The 17,791-nt window shown below is 45.7% G+C and overlaps 2 protein-coding genes across 4 annotated transcripts in view; one reads left to right on the forward strand and one right to left on the reverse strand.

Moving 5' to 3' along the window:
* agla (amylo-alpha-1, 6-glucosidase, 4-alpha-glucanotransferase a) overlaps nt 1–306 on the reverse strand; it is a 48,044-nt gene extending 47,738 nt beyond the window's left edge. Inside the window, exon 1 of the mRNA XM_073491077.1 lies at nt 250–306. The gene's annotated coding sequence lies outside the window, so the exon portion shown is untranslated. The remainder of the gene's footprint in view (nt 1–249) is intronic.
* Nucleotides 307–10,266: 9,960 nt separating this feature from the next.
* Nucleotides 10,267–17,791, forward strand: part of frrs1a (ferric-chelate reductase 1a) — a 22,005-nt gene continuing 14,480 nt past the window's right edge. For 2 of the 3 annotated variants that reach the window (XM_073490713.1, XM_073490714.1), the window contains exons 1-9: nt 10,267–10,347; nt 11,727–11,931; nt 12,322–12,464; nt 12,594–12,688; nt 14,027–14,174; nt 14,307–14,426; nt 14,879–14,950; nt 15,143–15,241; nt 17,172–17,322. In XM_073490713.1, coding sequence (XP_073346814.1) covers nt 11,727–11,931; nt 12,322–12,464; nt 12,594–12,688; nt 14,027–14,174; nt 14,307–14,426; nt 14,879–14,950; nt 15,143–15,241; nt 17,172–17,322 — 1,033 coding nt within the window. In that variant the 5' untranslated portion in view covers nt 10,267–10,347. The remainder of the gene's footprint in view (nt 10,348–11,726; nt 11,932–12,321; nt 12,465–12,593; nt 12,689–14,026; nt 14,175–14,306; nt 14,427–14,878; nt 14,951–15,142; nt 15,242–17,171; nt 17,323–17,791) is intronic. The other variant, XM_073490715.1, reaches the window with a different exon arrangement.

Genomic DNA, 17,791 nt, shown 5'->3' on the forward strand with positions numbered 1-17,791 from the left:
TTTGAATGATTATCAACCGTCGTTGTCTCACAACACCTGTAATGTATTCTCCCATATTAGGGTGTAAAGCGGAATTACCGAGCGTCACATGAATTATAGGAGCTAACATTATGACAGTTAGCTAAACTTATGTCAGCTAGCTAATAACGTAGCTTTCTCTTCCGACCTGCCAGCCACGAGCTGCGAATAAAGCTCAATAATATTTGACCACATGCCTGCATGTCCTGTCCCTTGTCCTGTCCCACTCACCTGTCCGTTGTGTCTTCGCTCGGTCACATCAACAGGAGGACAGTCTGACAAACTGACAGACAGCTGCTCTTCCTGGGTGCACACTGGCTGAACGAGGGGGCGTGTCTACACAGCGGCTCTCTTACCGTAATAACGCTGTTTAGTGCGCAGCTCCCCACAGAAAAGGGGATAGGTTAGTGGTAAATGGACGCAATCATGTTGGTTTCACTGCATTATAAACGTCCTCACTTCGACGGACTCTGCTTGTAACAGCATTTGTATAATGCCGATGTATTTGTATATTATATATTTACCAATTGATTTTAACAGGATGTCATATTGCAGCAAAAATGCCAACAAGAAGTCTTCATCTGCGTCATTTGTGTTGCGCAGTTTGTAAGCTTCAGACCACACATGGCCACATCACGTCCACACATCAACAGAGAGAGGTTACATAACCTGGCACTGCAGTGCAGCTGTTGGACTGAGCAGTACAGCAGGCCCGGACTGCAGGAGCTTAGTAACATAATGCCCCCATGATGTCATCCTGTCTGTCATATGTCACATCACCATTTACCTCTCAGATGTTTTAAGTTTTGTCTTTAGCCAATATTAAAATATTTGAGCATGTCCTCTTTTGCTTGATTACAAATGTCTCTTTATAACATCACATCACATCACATCCAACCATCCAAACCAAGCCTTGTTCTTTAAGATCCAGCTGATCCATTTAATACAATAATGACATCTTTAGTCACAGATACAATCTAACAAAACAAATCATGGTATTCTGTCTGTTCAAAGATGTCTGTGTACAGAGAGGAAAGCTCCAGAAACAGTATGTTGAGCATCACGGGAACAAAACGTACCTGTTTTATCGTCTCTGCAGCTCTGACTGATCAAACTGCTCTTGGCTACAGATCTTTGAGGTGACTCAGTAAGTAATCATTAGAAATGTTGGGATGTACACTGATATTGAATCTGAGTGCACATTCTGTGTCATCACATCAGCAGGCAGGCTGATAATCACAAACCTTTACATGAACATGTCACTGACATATCTGACAGTGGTGGATGTGATTTGAATAAACGTACATTATAACTTTTGCCCAGACTCCTCAGTGTAAATCACAAAGTGATACAGTCTAATTGTTCTGAGATCTTCTCAACAAAAATGACAATCAGTTTGCTCACAGAAAACAAATTAAAGTACCCACACTTAAAATTCACCCCTGCAATTTTTTTGGGTTATTTTATCAAGACAAAGTTCACATGCACATTTACTTTATACTGTATCTGTGGCAGGGTTAGGGTTAGTTAAGAGGTGAGTGAAGAGGAACTTTCATTTGTCTCCTGTGGGGATGAATTTAGGAGTGCCTGGTTTTATTGTGTATCATGCAGTGTGGGAGTCGCACTGGTCTTGGTCTTGTCTTGGTCTTGATACACTCTGGTTTTGGTCTTGTCTCGGTCTTGATACACTCTGGTCTTGGTCTTGTCTCAGTCTTGATACACTCTGGTTTTGGTCTTGTCTCGGTCTTGATACACTCTGGTCTTGGTCTGTCTTGTACACTGGAGCTGTAACTGATGTTAGTGTTCACACCAGTGCTTTGCCTCCAATGACAAGCCAAAATATCTGAAAGTCTCTGAGAGTGTTTCATTGAAGGTCACTGGGGACCAAAGGAACCAAAGTCCCTCAGAAGCTCACTGAGCTGTGCAGGGACTTTGGAGTAACGACCACACTGCAGGTCATGTGACATAACAAATACACTTTCTGACATCGCTCTTTGTATTATCACAACTGAAACAAACTAAAAGGTCCTGAAGAGCTACATCACTGCCATACTCAAGTCAAGTCATTTATGGACAGGTTACTGGTTACTTTACAGACTGTAATCTGGATCAGAGCCAAAAGAGTGGATTTTTAAAATTATTTTTTTTTATCAGCAATCTAATTTAAAACAAACAAACAAACAAACAAACAAGAAAGAACAGTCAATTTACATACTTCAGATAAATCCTGCTCCTTCAGATGTACAGTATTATGTACAGTGTTCTCTTTCATAATATTTCGCTCGATGTCTCACTATGGGATGCACGCCTTGCTGCAGACCTCAGAAGCATTAATCTCATTACGCCAATCCTGATGGGCTGGTGAACGTGTCTGTCTGCCTCAGGTAGTCCCATCTACCTTAAATAGCGCACGCAGATGGCACCACGTCATTCAAACACGTCTTCTCACTCGGAGCATATCTCTCGTCCAGGGCTAGCTAGCTAAACTGTCCACAGACAGATCTTATTTAGCTTCTGTCGCCGGGCGCTACTAGCCTTGGATATTTTTTCTTTTTCTGCTTCGTCGGTCACACCAGATCGAACCCAGTGCTTTCCTTGCCCTCCACGGCTTGGTCAGCACTGTCCTCGACGGGAGCGTACCTATGTTCCCCGGGTCCTATGTTCCCCACTGTTGCTGGGGAACATAGGACCTTTTTTCTAAGAAAGGGTCCTAAGTAACTAACCCTAACCCTTTTGGGGAAAAGCGGGGAACATAGGACCCTTTTTCTAAAAAAGGGTCTTATGTTCCCCAGTCACATACACAGCGGGGAACATAGGACCCTTTGGGTGAACAGCGGGGAACATGGGACCCTTTTTTTGGAAAAAGCGGGGAACATAGGACCCGGGGAACATAGGGGTGATCCCGTCCTCGACGCCCCACCACGGCAGTTCGAGCACCGAGCATTAGCACACCAGCTAATCTCTCGACTTCTTCATGGTTAGCACACCAGCAAACTGCCTCGACTCCCTGCCTGCACACCAGCTCGCAAGGAATGGAGGCTAAAACCCCTCACACCAGAGGGCACGGAGACTCTGTTGTTGCAGGAATAAGATATCGAGTACGGATCCACACCAGGTCTGCTCGAGCTGCCTGGGGCTGGAACACACCTGGCTAGCTGTCGACGTCCCTGGCTCGTGTCAACACTGTGCGGTGTTCACCGTCAAGTCTCCGCAGACGGCTAGCCCGCCAAGCTAGTTTGTTTGGACATGACCCCTATCTCCCTTCTGACAGCGCCGCTGTTGAAGCCGGAGAGGAGACGGAGGTCGCTGCGGTGGCGACACCGGAGGCTAGCGCCAGCTGGGGCTTCCAGCTCGACCTAGCTGCAGATCCCCCCACAGGAGGAAGACGTCCTGGAACTGGACTATGGGGATGATGAAGATGGCGCCTCGGAACTCCTCGTATCAGAGGATGAAGAAGAGGATGACGTCTTCATCACTCTGGCCCGGGCTGTGCAGCCTGCTGCCTCCATTGCCTCCCGGGATAGAGATGAGAGTAGCACACCAGCTTCTCCCCTCCTCAGCTCGGACATGCTCGACGTGTGCAAATGCGCCGCTGCCTGGCTAGCCATCCCCTGGCCCGCTGTCATAGCTGAGACCACCAGATCCCGCCACGAGGGGAACAAATTGCCCTTGGCCAAGAGTGCGACGAAGCAACTTCTTCCCAGAACTGTTGGATGAGGTGGCGCGCTCATGGAGAGACCGCCCTTACAGCAGCAGGAGCACGATTCCCGGAGCCTGGTCCCTCGACTGTGAAGCGATGGAGAGCCTGGGTCTGCTTCGCATGCCTCCAATGGAGCCACTCGTTGCAGCCCCCAGCTGTCAGTGGTGTCCTCCCGGAGCCCCAGCCTGCCATCCAAGTCTGACCATTTTCAGTCAGCTCTGACTGAAAAGGCGTACAAGGTGGTGGCGCTTTCGGCCAGAGCGCTCAATGTTCTCTCCCTGCTCACGGCTTATCAGGCTGAGTTATGTGAGGACTTTGTGCAAACTCAGGACCTGGTCACGTGGGAGGAGATACCAGTCATCACTGACCTGTGTCTCCGTGTCCAACGCTGCATGGTCCAGGCCACGGGAAGAGCACTGGGGGCGATGGTTCTGTAGGAACAAGCGCTGTGGCTCAACCTCGTCAACCTGTCAGACAGAGAGAAGGACAATGTCCTGGACATGCCCATTGTCCCGGAGGGGATTTTTGGCTCCGCATTGGCCTCGATGCAACGGCAGTGTGAAGCCAAAAAGAAGGAAGACGAAGCTCTCCAGCTCTGCCTCCCTGGAAAGCCCCCAGCTCCCTCTCCACCTGCACAGCGCAAAACCTTCGCGCAGGCTGCTTCCCAAGTTTTGCAGTTTAGAATACCTAAACTGTCAAAACCCTCAGCCCCGACTGCAGCTCCGCTGGCACAGCCCGCACAAGCTGCCACCACCCAGGCCAGGAAGAAGAAGAGAGCGGCCTGACCGCCCCTCTCTCCACCGGTGATGCAGCTGGAAGTTCCCCGTTCTCCAGCTCAACCTGTTTGGCTTTCGAGCGTGCGCCCAGGGGCCCCCCACGCCCCCATCTCCCAGCTGCCACGGACTGTGCCAGAGCAAGCCGGGAGAGACGGACATTTGACGGCAGAGGGTTCAGCGGTTGCCCCTCTCTCATGTCCACAAGCACGCACACACACACAAGTTTTCATAAAGAAAATAAAATGTGTCCCGCTGCCGCATCCAGGCTGAGTGCCGAGGGCGCAGCTAATAAAAGCCAAAACTATCAAAATAAGCAGCGCGGTGGCGACACCCGCTGTCCCCCCTCGGTGGAAAGCCGTGGCCTTCCCGGGGTGGGGGCTGTGAGGTCCCCACTGCTGCCCTGTCCTCCCGGGCGAAAATGCACAGCACCACCCGGGAGCCATGTCACTAGTCCACCAAGAGAGGGCGCCACTGCACCGCGGCTGGGGCCTCTCATGGTGGAGGGGCTGCGGTGTGTGTCCACTCTCTCCCTCAGATGCGAGAGATGGGCCGCGCTCACAGCTCCACCCTGGGTGTTAAGGACGATCTCGAGGGGATACAGGCTGCAGTTCGCTGCTGTTTCTCCACGATTCACCGGTATAATACACTCCCAGGCTCAGGGAGAGTCAACTCGCATTTTACAGGAGGAAATCCTCTCACTGTTAAACAAAGGAGCAATTTGTGTCGTCCGTCCCGCACAGTGTCAGAGCGGTTTTTACTCCAGGTATTTTCTGGTCCCCAAACAGGGAGGGGGTATTTGCCCTATCCTGGATCTACGTGCTCTGAACAAATATCTAAAGTTCAGGATGCTTACGCATGCATCCCTGCTGCACCTTGTGCAACAGAACGATTGGTTCACTTCTGTCGATCTGAAAGAAGCGTATTTCCACATCCCGATCTATCCTCCCCACAGAAAGTATCTGAGATTTGCTTTCCAGGGGATCTGTTACGAGTACCGCATGCTTCCTTTCGGTCTGTCTTTAAGCCCGAGGGTGTTTGTGTGGTGCACGGAAGCGGCAATAGCCCCGCTGAGACGGCATCCGCTTGGCCACATATCTGGATGATTGGCTGCTGTTGGCACAGTTGGAGCAGGAGGCCAAGGCGCACATGCGTATTCTCATACGACACCTATTCGATCCGGGTTTCGTGATAAATGCGGAAAAGAGCATGCTGTCCCCAGATTATCCCTGGACTCGGTGACTTTCACAGCGCGCCTCTCGGCGGAACGAGTGAAAACTTTCAGGGCATGTCTCGCGCTCTTTCATCCAGGCAAATCTGTTCAATTCAGATTGTGTCTTCGATTATTCAGGCTGATGGCATCTGCCATTCTTGTAGTCAATCTCGTTCGCCTCCACATAAGGGAATTCCAGCTTTGGGTGGCCTAATGCGGGCTGGATCCCGTGCGTCATGGCGCATGGAGAGTGCTGGTCACACTGGGGTGTGTCAGGGCACTTCGCCACAGGCGAGTCCCGTCCTTTCTGACACACGGGGTGCCCATGGGCTCCGTCCTGTCCAGGAAGGTGGTCACTATGGACGCCAGCCTGACAGGTTGGGACGGAATTCACGAGGGCCGGTCTGTGAGGGGCCACTGGAGTGTGGACCTCCAGCGGTCTCACATAAATTTTCTGGAACTGTCAGCGGTGTTCCTCTCCCTGAAACATTTCCTTCCGTCTCTCATCTCTCATCATCATGTCCTGGTGAGGATGGACAATGACGATGGTGGCATGCATCAACCATCAGGGGGGGTTACGCTCCCGTTGGTTGTACATGCTGGTACGCAAACTGATCCTGTGGAGCTGCGGTCATCTCCTCTCCCTGAGAGCGACGCATGTCCCGGGAGCCCTGAACACGGGCGCGGACCTGTTGTCCAGGGGCGCGCCAGTATACGGGGAGTGGACTCTACACCCGGAGATTGTGGAACAGATATGGGCCCATTACGGTCGGGCCACGGTGGATCTGTTCGCGTCAAGAGAAAACGCGCAGTGCGCGCTGTTTTACTCTCTGCGCAGCATGGATGCTCCCCTCGGCGTAGACGCACTAACGCACACCTGGCCGCACAAGCTTCTTTATGCGTTCCCTCCCCTGGCCTTGATACCCCCCACTCTGTCCAGAGTGAGGGAGCACGGCCACGCACTGATTTTGATAGCTCCGCATTGGCCTGCGATGCACTGGCTGCTGTGGGCTTGGGCCCTGAGTGGCTCAATCTGTCAGCTGTGGGACTCTCACAGCGTGTGATTTCCACTATACAAAGTGCTCGAGCCCCCTCCACTAGGTCTCTGTATGACTGTAAGTGGAGAGTGTTTGAAGGGTGGTGTCACAGAAACGGCCACATTCCCTTTCAGTGTCCAGTAGGAGTGATATTATCATTCTTGCAGGACCTGATTGACAAACGAAAAGCCTTCTCCACGGTTTAAGTGTACTTGGCAGCTATCACCGCCTGTCACATGGGGTCTGGGGAGCAAACAGCGAAGCCAGCACCCGCTGGTTTGCTGTTTTACGAAGGGAGCGTGCAGGCTTCTCCCCGTGTCCAGACCACTGGTACCACCATGGGATCTGGCTGTGGTTCTGGAGGGGCTTAAAGGCCCTCCCTTTGAGCCACTGGAGGGAGCAGACTTGAAACACGTGTTTTTCAAGACAGTGTTGTTACTGGCTCTGGCTTCGGCTAAACGGGTTATTGACATCCATGTGCTTTCGGTGCATCCGTCATGTGCTCAGCTCTTCCCGGGGGAATGTGAGGATGATTTTGAAGCCCAACCCGGCTTTTGTGCCTAAGGTGGTAGGCTCATGTTCTCCTATTGACCTTGTGGCCTTTGCTGCTTCACCAGGAGAGCAGCGGTCGCATGTGTTGTGTCCAGGCCGTGCGGTGCGCACTTACATGGATAGGACGAAGGGCTTCAGGAGGAGCAATCAGCTGTTTGTCTCCTGGGCTAATCCTCATAAGGGAAAACCTATCACAAAGCAGCGCCTATCCCACTGGGTGGTGGAGGCAATTGCTTTGGCCTATACGCGTCGGGGTTTGCAGCCACCTGTGGGCCTGCGAGTGCACTCGACTCGGGGCTTGGCCGCATCCTGGGCCTTATTCAGGGGAGTTTCTGTTCAGGACATCTGTGCTGCAGTGAGTTGGTCCTCGCCTCTTACTTTTGTCCGTTTCTATATGCTGGACGTCTCCGCTCCGTGCGTGGCACGCGCGGTTTTGCAGTCCTGATTGGAACAGAGTACTTTTCCCTGTGGGTTGGTGGATGCTAGATAAGCGTGTCTGGCAATATGGGAGCTAACACATCCCATAGTGAGACATTGAGCAAAATATTATGAAAGAAAACTTTGGGTTATTTACATAACCCCGGTTCTCTGAGTAATATGAGTGAGATGTCTCACCAGACATCCCTTCTTGCTTGGGCGAGTGAGAAGAGGTGCTTATCTTGAATGACGTGGCGCCGTCCACATGCGCTATTTAAGGTAGATGGGACTACCTGAGGCGGACGGACACGTTCACCAGCCAATCAGGATTAATGAGTAATGAGATTAATGCTTCTGAGGTCTGCAACGAGGCGTGCATCCCATAGTGAGACATCGAGCGAAATATTATGAAAGAGAACCGGGGTTATGTAAATAACCCAAAGTTATGTACAGTAATATGTACAGTATTATGTACAGTGATATGTACAGTATTATGTACAGTAATATGTACAGTGTTATTTACAGTATTATGTACAGTGTTATGTACAGTAATATGTACAGTGTTATGTACAGTAATATGTACAGTGTTATGTACAGTATTATGTACAGTAATATGTACAGTGTTATGTACAGTAATATGTACAGTGTTATGTGCAGCAATATGCATGGGCGTAGGTTTCTATATAGATGGTCGTGACATGTCACAACCAATGTTCGAGGATTGCAAAATAGTCACTACCAATATTTGTCTGCTGCTGAGCCAGTAGTAACGTTAGTGAGTGGTAGTAGTGAGCATCTTCCAAACTGTGTCCGCTACTTGAAATGGATAAGAGGAAGAAACAGCTGAGAAACAGCGATTAAAAAGTTGAAGTCTCTGGAGGTGGAGGCTGCTAAATGTGCGAAGTTGACGGAGCTTTTTGGTGCCGGGACCAGTGACACCGACCCGCCAGCAGCCACAGGTGCTGCTGCGCCGGGAGACGAGGGAGGAGGACCTGACGATGATGAGCGAGTGGAGGCAGACAGGGTCAGTAACGTCAGCCTGGGGCTGGCTCGGCTAAATGTTTGAGACATGTCCAAAACAAAGTAAAAAAACGTTTTTACATTGAATGTGATGCGACCTCACTAACATACTGATGAACGCCGCTAATGCTAACGTAGCTGCCGCTAATGCTAACGTAGCTGCCGCTAATGCTAACGTAGCTCCTCAGGGACTGAAGTCGTTATTTTCTAACTTTGACAATCTAACATGTGGCAGCACATCAGCCCAGAGTTAAAGGGCTGTGACTGTTGGTAGTTGTGGTTGATTTTGTTCAAATACGCCGAATTGTGATATTATGGGTTATTATTGTTCAGATGATTTAGCTAAGCTAGCTAACAGATGCTAACGTCAGCGGTCTCTTGTTGCCATAGCAACAGTAAACATTCACGTGGCCTGATGAGCTGTAAACAGAGATACAAAACACAAGTAAACCTATAGCAAATAATAAATTTAATTTGCAATATTTACCATTGAATTTATTGTAATCTTTCAATTCATTTATTGTTTACTGAGGTGATAACTATCTAATAGGTATAATTTGTGTGTAAATGTGTTACTTTTACTGTAGTTTTCAAATGGCTGTGTATAGTGTTAGTGTATAGTCTTGAGCATTTTCAGGTCACAAAGATCTGGCTTTTTTGCATTGGGAAACACTAGTAAAGTGTCCTAATGAAAACACGACAAAGCCATTTGACTACCTTGTTCATAAATGATGGTGTCAGGACTTTTTTTTATGACACACACACTTTCATTGATAGGAATACTTGGTTTTGAGGAATGACCTCTATTTTGAGCATGTGACATGCTTTTGCAGGTTATCAACAAGGTTTTGCAGTTTGTACTAATTGTTTTGAGAAATGCACCAACTGTTGTGCAAATGTAAGTAATGATGTGAGAAAAACTCCACCCCGTCTCTGGTTTTGGGTTCTTCCCGTTAGTCTCGTCCCACCCCTGGTCATAACATAACTTCTGTTGTGATTTGACACTATAATGAACAAAGATTGATTGGTTGATTGCTATAGCTGTCAGTTTTAGTCCTTGAGTTCATAGCTATGTGCTTTATTTGTTAACTGCTATCAAGGAATATGACTCTCCTTTGTAGTATGTGTGAGAAAGGACGCCACGAGATTTGTGGACTTCTTCGTGGTGTCCGCTGATAATATAGTGGGCTGGTCTGGACAGAAAATGCCAGAGCTGAATTTTTGTCCCAGTCCACCCCTGGTAATGTCACTACCAAAGCTGAGACCAAACCTACGCCCTTGGCAATATGTACAGTAGTAGACTTTAATAGAATGTATAATGAAAACACTCTACCCCAGAGAGAGAAGTCCTATCAGGATGTTCCAAGAGTCCATCCATCAGATCCATCAGGTTGTAAAACTGCTGCAATACTGCCACGTGCAACACACACACACACACACACACACACACACACACACACACACACACACACAGACACAAACACACACACACACACACAAAGGACATTGGAACAGTTGAAGGGTCACTTCCTGATACATGTATGATGGTGTATATAGTCATGCTTGGAAACTCTTTGGCAGAGTTAAGATAGCTTTTCCTTTGACCACAGCAGAGAGGTGAGTCCACTTCATTTCAAGAGTCATCATTAAATATGTATTGCAGAATCTAAAGGAAATGTCTATTGACTGAAAACTGTGCAGGGTCACTGAGGCACAAGTGCTGAGAAGTGTTTCTGGATGTGTGTCAGAGGGGGTGAAGGGAGACACGGTTAGTGTGGTGTGCAGTGAGGTAGGAAGTGCTGACTCAGTCTCTCTAGAATTATAAATAACATCGTATTCATTAATTTCCTCAAAATATTGTGGTTTTGATTTTTATATACTACAGGAGTGTAACCAAACACACACTGTATGTACGTGGTGAAGTATGTCTTGTGCAGCAGTATGCAGACTGAAGACTTCATGTGAATTACACACTCTGAGCCATGTAAATAACAGTGAGACACAGAAGACAGGCTGTAAATACTAGTTATAAGTGTGAGAGCTTTGTCAAGATAACGTCAAACTCACAGGGGGACTCAACCTCTTCTTCAGCCACCCATGTGCATTGTAGTGTGCTACACTAGAACATCATCTTGAGGAAACAGTTCGCCCATAAATGAAAATTCAGTCTTTACCTATTCACCCTCATGCTGACAGCAAGTCAGGTGACGTTTTTTACAGCATTGAGCATGCAGTGTCTCTACTGAGTGTTGAGGGTGTGAATAACATCTTTTCAAATCAAAGATTATGCTGACGAGCTGTATGGAGCCCTTTCATTTTATTTTGTTCGGTTGCTTTTTTGTTTGATTTTAGCTCCAGAAACGTCTCATCGGACTTTCCATCAGCATTGGGGATAAAGACATAATGACTGAATTTTAATTTTTGGGTGGACTTATCCTTTAATTTATCTCATTTTTTTGCAGCCATTTTGGCAGCAGCAGTTTGTGACAGCAGGTCAGGTGATGTTTGTTGTAGCCATCAGAAGTCTCCCATGTCTGCTACTTCAGTTGAAGGTACAATCAGGATGACGTGAGCTATTTTCCTCAGCTGGCTGCTCACACTAACATGACATGATGCCGACCTCATCTGTCAGGATGCCTGTGTTGACCTAAAAATGTGGACAGTTTTCAGCAGTATTGTCACACAGGCGTTTTGGTTGAGTCTTCAGGAAGACCTCTCCCCTGTTGCTGACACAGGATACACTCTTTGGATGCTGCTAGTTTCAGTGTCTTTTTCCCTTCTCTAGAATGTCGGCTAAGCCCAGCCCACACCTTTTGTTCAGCCTATTGTTTCCTGTGAACCTGTATATAATCCTGGACAGAAACTCACCGGGGTCAGAGAGAATTCTATAGCATTGTTGTGAACCTCTGTCTCCACAGCGCAGTGAATAAAACTCATCCGAACCAGCCACAGAACTGGACCTGAAACTTTTCTTTTCTTCCACCTCTCTGCTGCAGATGTCTCCTGCGGATGTGTGTTGTCTTCTCTTTATCTCTGTCTTGGCGTGTTGCTGGGTGCCGTCAGGCTGCTATGCCAACGGCAAGGTCACCAAAGTCTGTGGCAGCATGGAGCCCCACCATCGTGGCTCTGGAGAGACCACGCCGAGCCCTTACAGCCTGGAAACCAACACCACCACCTTCAGTCCCACAGATCGGATCCAAGGTAACCACTCTGAGCCAACACTTCCAATACCGGCATATCAGTGAAACACAGTGCTGTGATAAAAGCTCCTAATGTGTAAAGATATAATGTGCACATTTTTATCCAACTGTTGAAGAAATCCATCCTAAAATAGAATCCATACATTCAGTATAATCAAAGTCACTTTCTATCAGCAACAACAGTTTACTGTAAGACGTGAGCAACATCATCTGCATTTGTAATAAATAGGAATTAAATGTAAATAACAATTTGAACAAACTAACCAATCAACCAAAGACATCTGAGACTGTTGGAGATTAGACGTGGTCACAAAAACAGGTCTCTGTCCACAAGCTCAGTCAGTAAATCATTTACAGCCAACATGAATGTGTTTTCCTCTTCTTTTACCAGTCATCCTATCGGGAACAACATATTTTGAGGGCTTCCTGCTTGAGGCCAGAGATGCAGGCAATCAGAGCTCAGCGTCTGCTGTTGGCACCTTCACCCTGACCGATCTGCAGGGGACCCAGCTGCTCACCTGTAATAAGCACCAGGTGTTCACACACACACACACGTTCACAACAACACAAACATACATCGTTAGTAGTAGTGAGAAAGTACCATGATGTTTGTATGTGGCGTGTGTGTGTGTATTGTGTGTGTGTGTGTGTGTGTGTCTCCAGGGTTCTGCAGTGAGCCATACGAGTGATGTAAGACAGACGGAGGTTGTTGTCGTCTGGACTGCTCCTACAGATTCTCCCTCAGAGGTTCAGTTTTTGTGAGTTTGTCTTTCTACATTTTAAGCTGACAAGTTACCTATTTATACACTTATTATTAAGTAGAGCAGATGGTCTCAGAGCAACATTAATTATGATGTTCCAGAGACAACACCAACAGTGCCACAAAGCTATGACATCACAACAGCATGATTGGTCAGTTGGTCATTGGTCAGTTGCAACGATGGTACTGGAACGACATTAATTTATGCTCTTAGTCTGATTTAGTTGACGTAGCCTGTTATAAAGTTTAAACCCCGTCACTGGGCACCTTTCCCTTCCTTCTGCCGCTATCACAACAACAACCAGCTCCAAGCTAACTACCTACACACACTGGAACTGGCAGCTTTCTCTGACACTAACCTGGTCGCTAACAGCTCCAACTTAAACAAGCTAGCAGCTGTCAACCTTTTCTTTTGTGGGGATTTAGTCACGTTAATGCCAAGGCTTACCTCCCAAAATGCAAACCAAGTTTCCCCTGACACCATTTTGCAGGGATACCGTAGCCCCATTCACATTGCCCTTTCAGTGCAGGAATCCTGCACTGATTCTCCACATCGTCCTCTGTGTGAAAGTTTCAGATGTGATTGTGAATGGTTTGAAGACATGCAAACAAGCCAAAGCGTATTTTCCCCATTCACCAGAAAGAGAACTGGTGCAGCTGGTGGACACTATAATGTTATGGGAACAACACAAACATGGTGATATCACACGCACCCTGTTAATATATGTATGTACTATTTCTGTGCTTCCATTTTTTGTCTGGTTGGAACTGAACAAATCACACAGTTGGTTTGGATCAGTCACTCGTGGGTATATATGTATCTCTCATGAACTGATTTGGTTTTATTTTAAAGGTCCAGTGTGTAGGATTTCTGCACTTCACCACCTTGATGCTCTGTATCACAGTTCTCTCCATTTTATAACCAGCTCCTCGAACCGAACACATCATTGTGTACTTTATAATCTGGTACTCTAAGTACTTAGACCATCATTAGGTAATCTGATGATGGTCTAAGTACCGAAAAGTTGTTGTCATTAAACTTAATTGCAAGTGAAGTGGACAGTGTGCAGGAGTCTTTTTCCTGATTTTGTCGGCCTTCGGTCTTCTCCAACGCACCTGTCGAACCCAGTAGATATGATATACTAAAAGGTAACGAAAAAACAACAACTCTTAGTTTCAGTTGATTAGACACGAGTGAAAACATAATTATAAATATTATATCATGTTTGTGCTGCTCAGTCTTACCCTCTGGACCTTTAAAGGTTTGTATGTTATGTAATAGCAGAATATGGTCTGGACGGTTCAGTACATGTGTATCTATGGGTATGTTTTCCAGTGTGACTGTAGTTGCCCACTACAATAAGTTTTGGGTGAAGCTGCCTGGACCAATCATCTATCAGCATGGTGTGCCTCCCCTGCCACCTCAGCCAGACACCACACCTCCTCCAGTACCAACGAGCACAGCCTCCCTCCTGCCCGCACCTGTGAGTGTTACATCATTTGGACTCCTGACTGTGACATTGATTCCCCACTGAAAACGCAGTAATCAATAAACTGAATGTGAACCCAGTGTGACATATTAATGCTAATAACTCCCCCTATCATTACAACTCTAGTTTACTTCTGAGGGATGTGGCCAATCAAAATCCTGCATGTCAGATCCTCCAGGTTGTGATCCAACAAAAGATCCTCACTGCTTCTTCCTGTCCATGTGGACAGAGGGAGCAGACCAAACGGTTTGACTTTGAACACATTAATTTAGTGGTACAATGAATACAAATAAAGGTGCTACATTAACACTTCAAATGAATGAATCCTCACCACATTCAAGCTGAGACGTTGTGTGTCACCAAGGTGCATTTACTAGATAATCTGCTGGATTGACAGATGTCAGGTCTTAAGGACTCAAATATTATGTCATTTTTTAAACCCTTGTTTAAACCCTTGTTTAAAAAATGACAATAAATTTACCTTGTAGCTTGGATTGCCTTACAGCACAAAATAAGAACATGTTTTTGTTGTCAGTAATATATAGTTAGTAATGAAGAATACCACAGTAAATATGTACAGGACACACTAATGCCAGCTGGTTCTCTAACCATGTGTAGACTGGATGATCTGACATTATTGGAATAATATATTTAATTTGAAAAACAATTTTAGAACCTAATATCACTTTTCTCTGCAGTCTGTAGTATTTGAGCTGAGTGGCCCAGCGGAGGGATACGTTTCCTTTGCACTGTCATGGGACACATGGATGGTAAGCTAGTCCCTCTGTGGATCACAATGTTCTGCATCACATACAGACCATTAAAAAATATCAGCTATGATCAACAATCACTCCATAATGATCCACTTATCAAAATGTTGCACCTCTATTAACCTGAAAATGACAGTACATACTATATGTGCGTATTTTGATGCATATGTGTGTGTGTGTGTTTGTGTGTAGGGCAATGACGATGTGTACATGTGTGTAAAAGATGGGGATAGAGTGTCGGTGAGTGCTGCCTTTGTCAGTGGACGAACACACCCTGAGGACGAATCACAGGTGACACTTTCTCTGAATGAATCAACACAATATGAATATGATAAAATATAAATATAAAAGATATAAAATATATATAAAAGAAAAGTGAACGCACAGAAAACACAAACACTGCATTAATGTCACCAAATGGACAAACACACTCAAAAAACCTTTAACACTGCTAGAAAACATATGTTCAGATTATGTAATCAAGTCTTGTCTGTAGATGATAGTAGTATATAGAAGTCTGGCTACACATCGTTTGCAGAAAAACATACCAGTTCTTTGTTGAATATGTATTTCAAATGATAGCTCAACATTTTCTTATGAGTTTGTTTTGGAGAATTGTGTAAAAAGATTGATATTGATCTCATGTTTGTGTGATAAATAGCAAGTATGAATCATGATGTGGTTAGCCTAGCTTAGCATAAAGACTGAAAGCAGGGGGAAATGGGGGAATAACCTCAATAGAACAATGAAACAGCCGAGATCTGTTTAAATAAATGATGGTCTTGGACTCAGTGATGAGCAGACAGAGGATCACAGTCTGATATATGAGATAGGAATGAATATTTTTAATTGTAGGCTCAGGTTTCATATGAAACACAGCAGACCTATAGCTTCTATAATGTAGCCTATAATGACATGACAAGACAAACATCTCTTCTTCTCTGCCTTTTTATTTAAGTCCACAGAACAAGGAACGCATGGTGTGATTCAACAATGTTACTTTTGTAAAGCTTTACCCCAAACACTGCCTAACAGTGAGGTTGCAAACAGTTTTTCCAAACAGTTTCTAGCAGAACCTTTCCAGATGGATTTGTGACATTTTTTTAAACCATCTAGCCCGTAATATTAGAATCTACAATTACCATGAAAAAAACAAGGTGAGAGGTCGTCTTTAGAATCAGTGTTTGGTTTGTTTGTTCTGGGCTACTGTAGAAACATGACCCTGCAACAAGGACTCTGTAGAGTGGATCTATGGAGGCTGATTCTGAGGTGATGAAAACACAATGATTCTGACTGTAAGCTGATTATACACAGACCAAAACATGGTTATAAATATTGTATTTCATTTACAGTATTACAGTAGTATGTTTGAACTTCCGGTTCCCTCGTCTCAAAGTCAACAGGTTTGTGAATGGGTTTTGGTTAAATGTCCTAAATAACATCTGTGGTTACCACCGGCTGAACATATTCACACGTTTTGTTCTCCAACATAAAATCCATCATTCAATGTCCCACAGTTTAATTATAAAGCTCTTCTGTGTGTTAAAAACGGTTAGCAGTTGCTAACAAGTGTCTACATGAGACTACAGAGGTTGTCGGGGACATTAAACGTCATCACAGCGAACATGGAGACTCATCTACTCACTAGTCTGTCTTTACAGGCCCACTTTAGTTACAAACTATTCTAACTCTGACTTTACAACTTGTACATTGATCAGTTTATAGAAAACCTGTATAGTAATTGTGTAGTAAAACGCTTAGTGGTGGTGACGTTTAAGTCATGTGACCGCGATGTCGTCTGTTTGTAGCCTAACATTAGCTTTTTACTGCTACACATTTAATTTACGCTTCAAACATCACACAGTGGTGTTCGTCTGTGAAGATTATCTGGATGAACAGAACCTGGAAGGATCAGAAACTTGTGTTTGTCACAAAGATTATTTTCTGTAATAATCCAAAATCCAATTCAATAATCTCATAGGCTTCTTGTAGAGGGAACCAGGGCGATACTAACTTCCGGGTCATCACACACCACCACTCTATTGCCACATACTGGACCTTCACACTTGGCTAACCACATCAGGAGTCCGACTTTGTACTTAAGGCACAAAAATGAGATTGATATCCATCTTCTTACAAAGACAGGCAATACATGTATTTCCCAAAATCTCCCGTCCCTAAATTGTGATGGATTGTAATGGATTTCTGTGTGTGTTCACAGTCTGGTCTCTCCTCTGTGTCATGGCGGCTGGCAGACGGAGCGATTCAGTGCAGGTTCAGAAGACCAGTCAAACTGGCCAATCAGGAAGCAGCCCGCTATGATCTGGCTCAAGAGTACTTTGTGTTTGGAGCCAGCGGACATGCTGAGCATGGTGAGAGAGTATGAAACCTCACGTGTTATCTTGGAAACTGAACCCATCAACCCTGTCCTCCGAAGTTCTTATCAATCTGTGGAATCTTTATTATGTCAAGTTACAGTTTGATCAGCATTGAATCTTGAAATTAGTTTTATTTGGGGAACAGGATGTCATTAACAGGAAATGTGAAGCACATCAAGTACAGACTTCTTCACTGTTGTTTGATGATAAAGGCTTTCTTCTTACATTCTGGTTAATTCAACTTACGACACTGAAAAGATGTTTGACTGCATCACATCAATTCATTCTCACTTTTTACTTACTTGCATTGTCACTTTACTCTCAGGATGAAATTGTTTGTTGATGCTGCAGTTTGAGTGTAACCATCAGTAGCACTTGTGTGTCCCAGATGTAACACACCTTTGAAGGTGAAGGATTTGTTTCATTGCTGTTTGTGAAGAGCGTGTGTCGACCTGGTGCTACT

The sequence above is a fragment of the Pagrus major genome, chromosome 21, assembly GCF_040436345.1.
Source record: "Pagrus major chromosome 21, Pma_NU_1.0".
Lineage (NCBI taxonomy): Eukaryota > Metazoa > Chordata > Actinopteri > Spariformes > Sparidae > Pagrus > Pagrus major.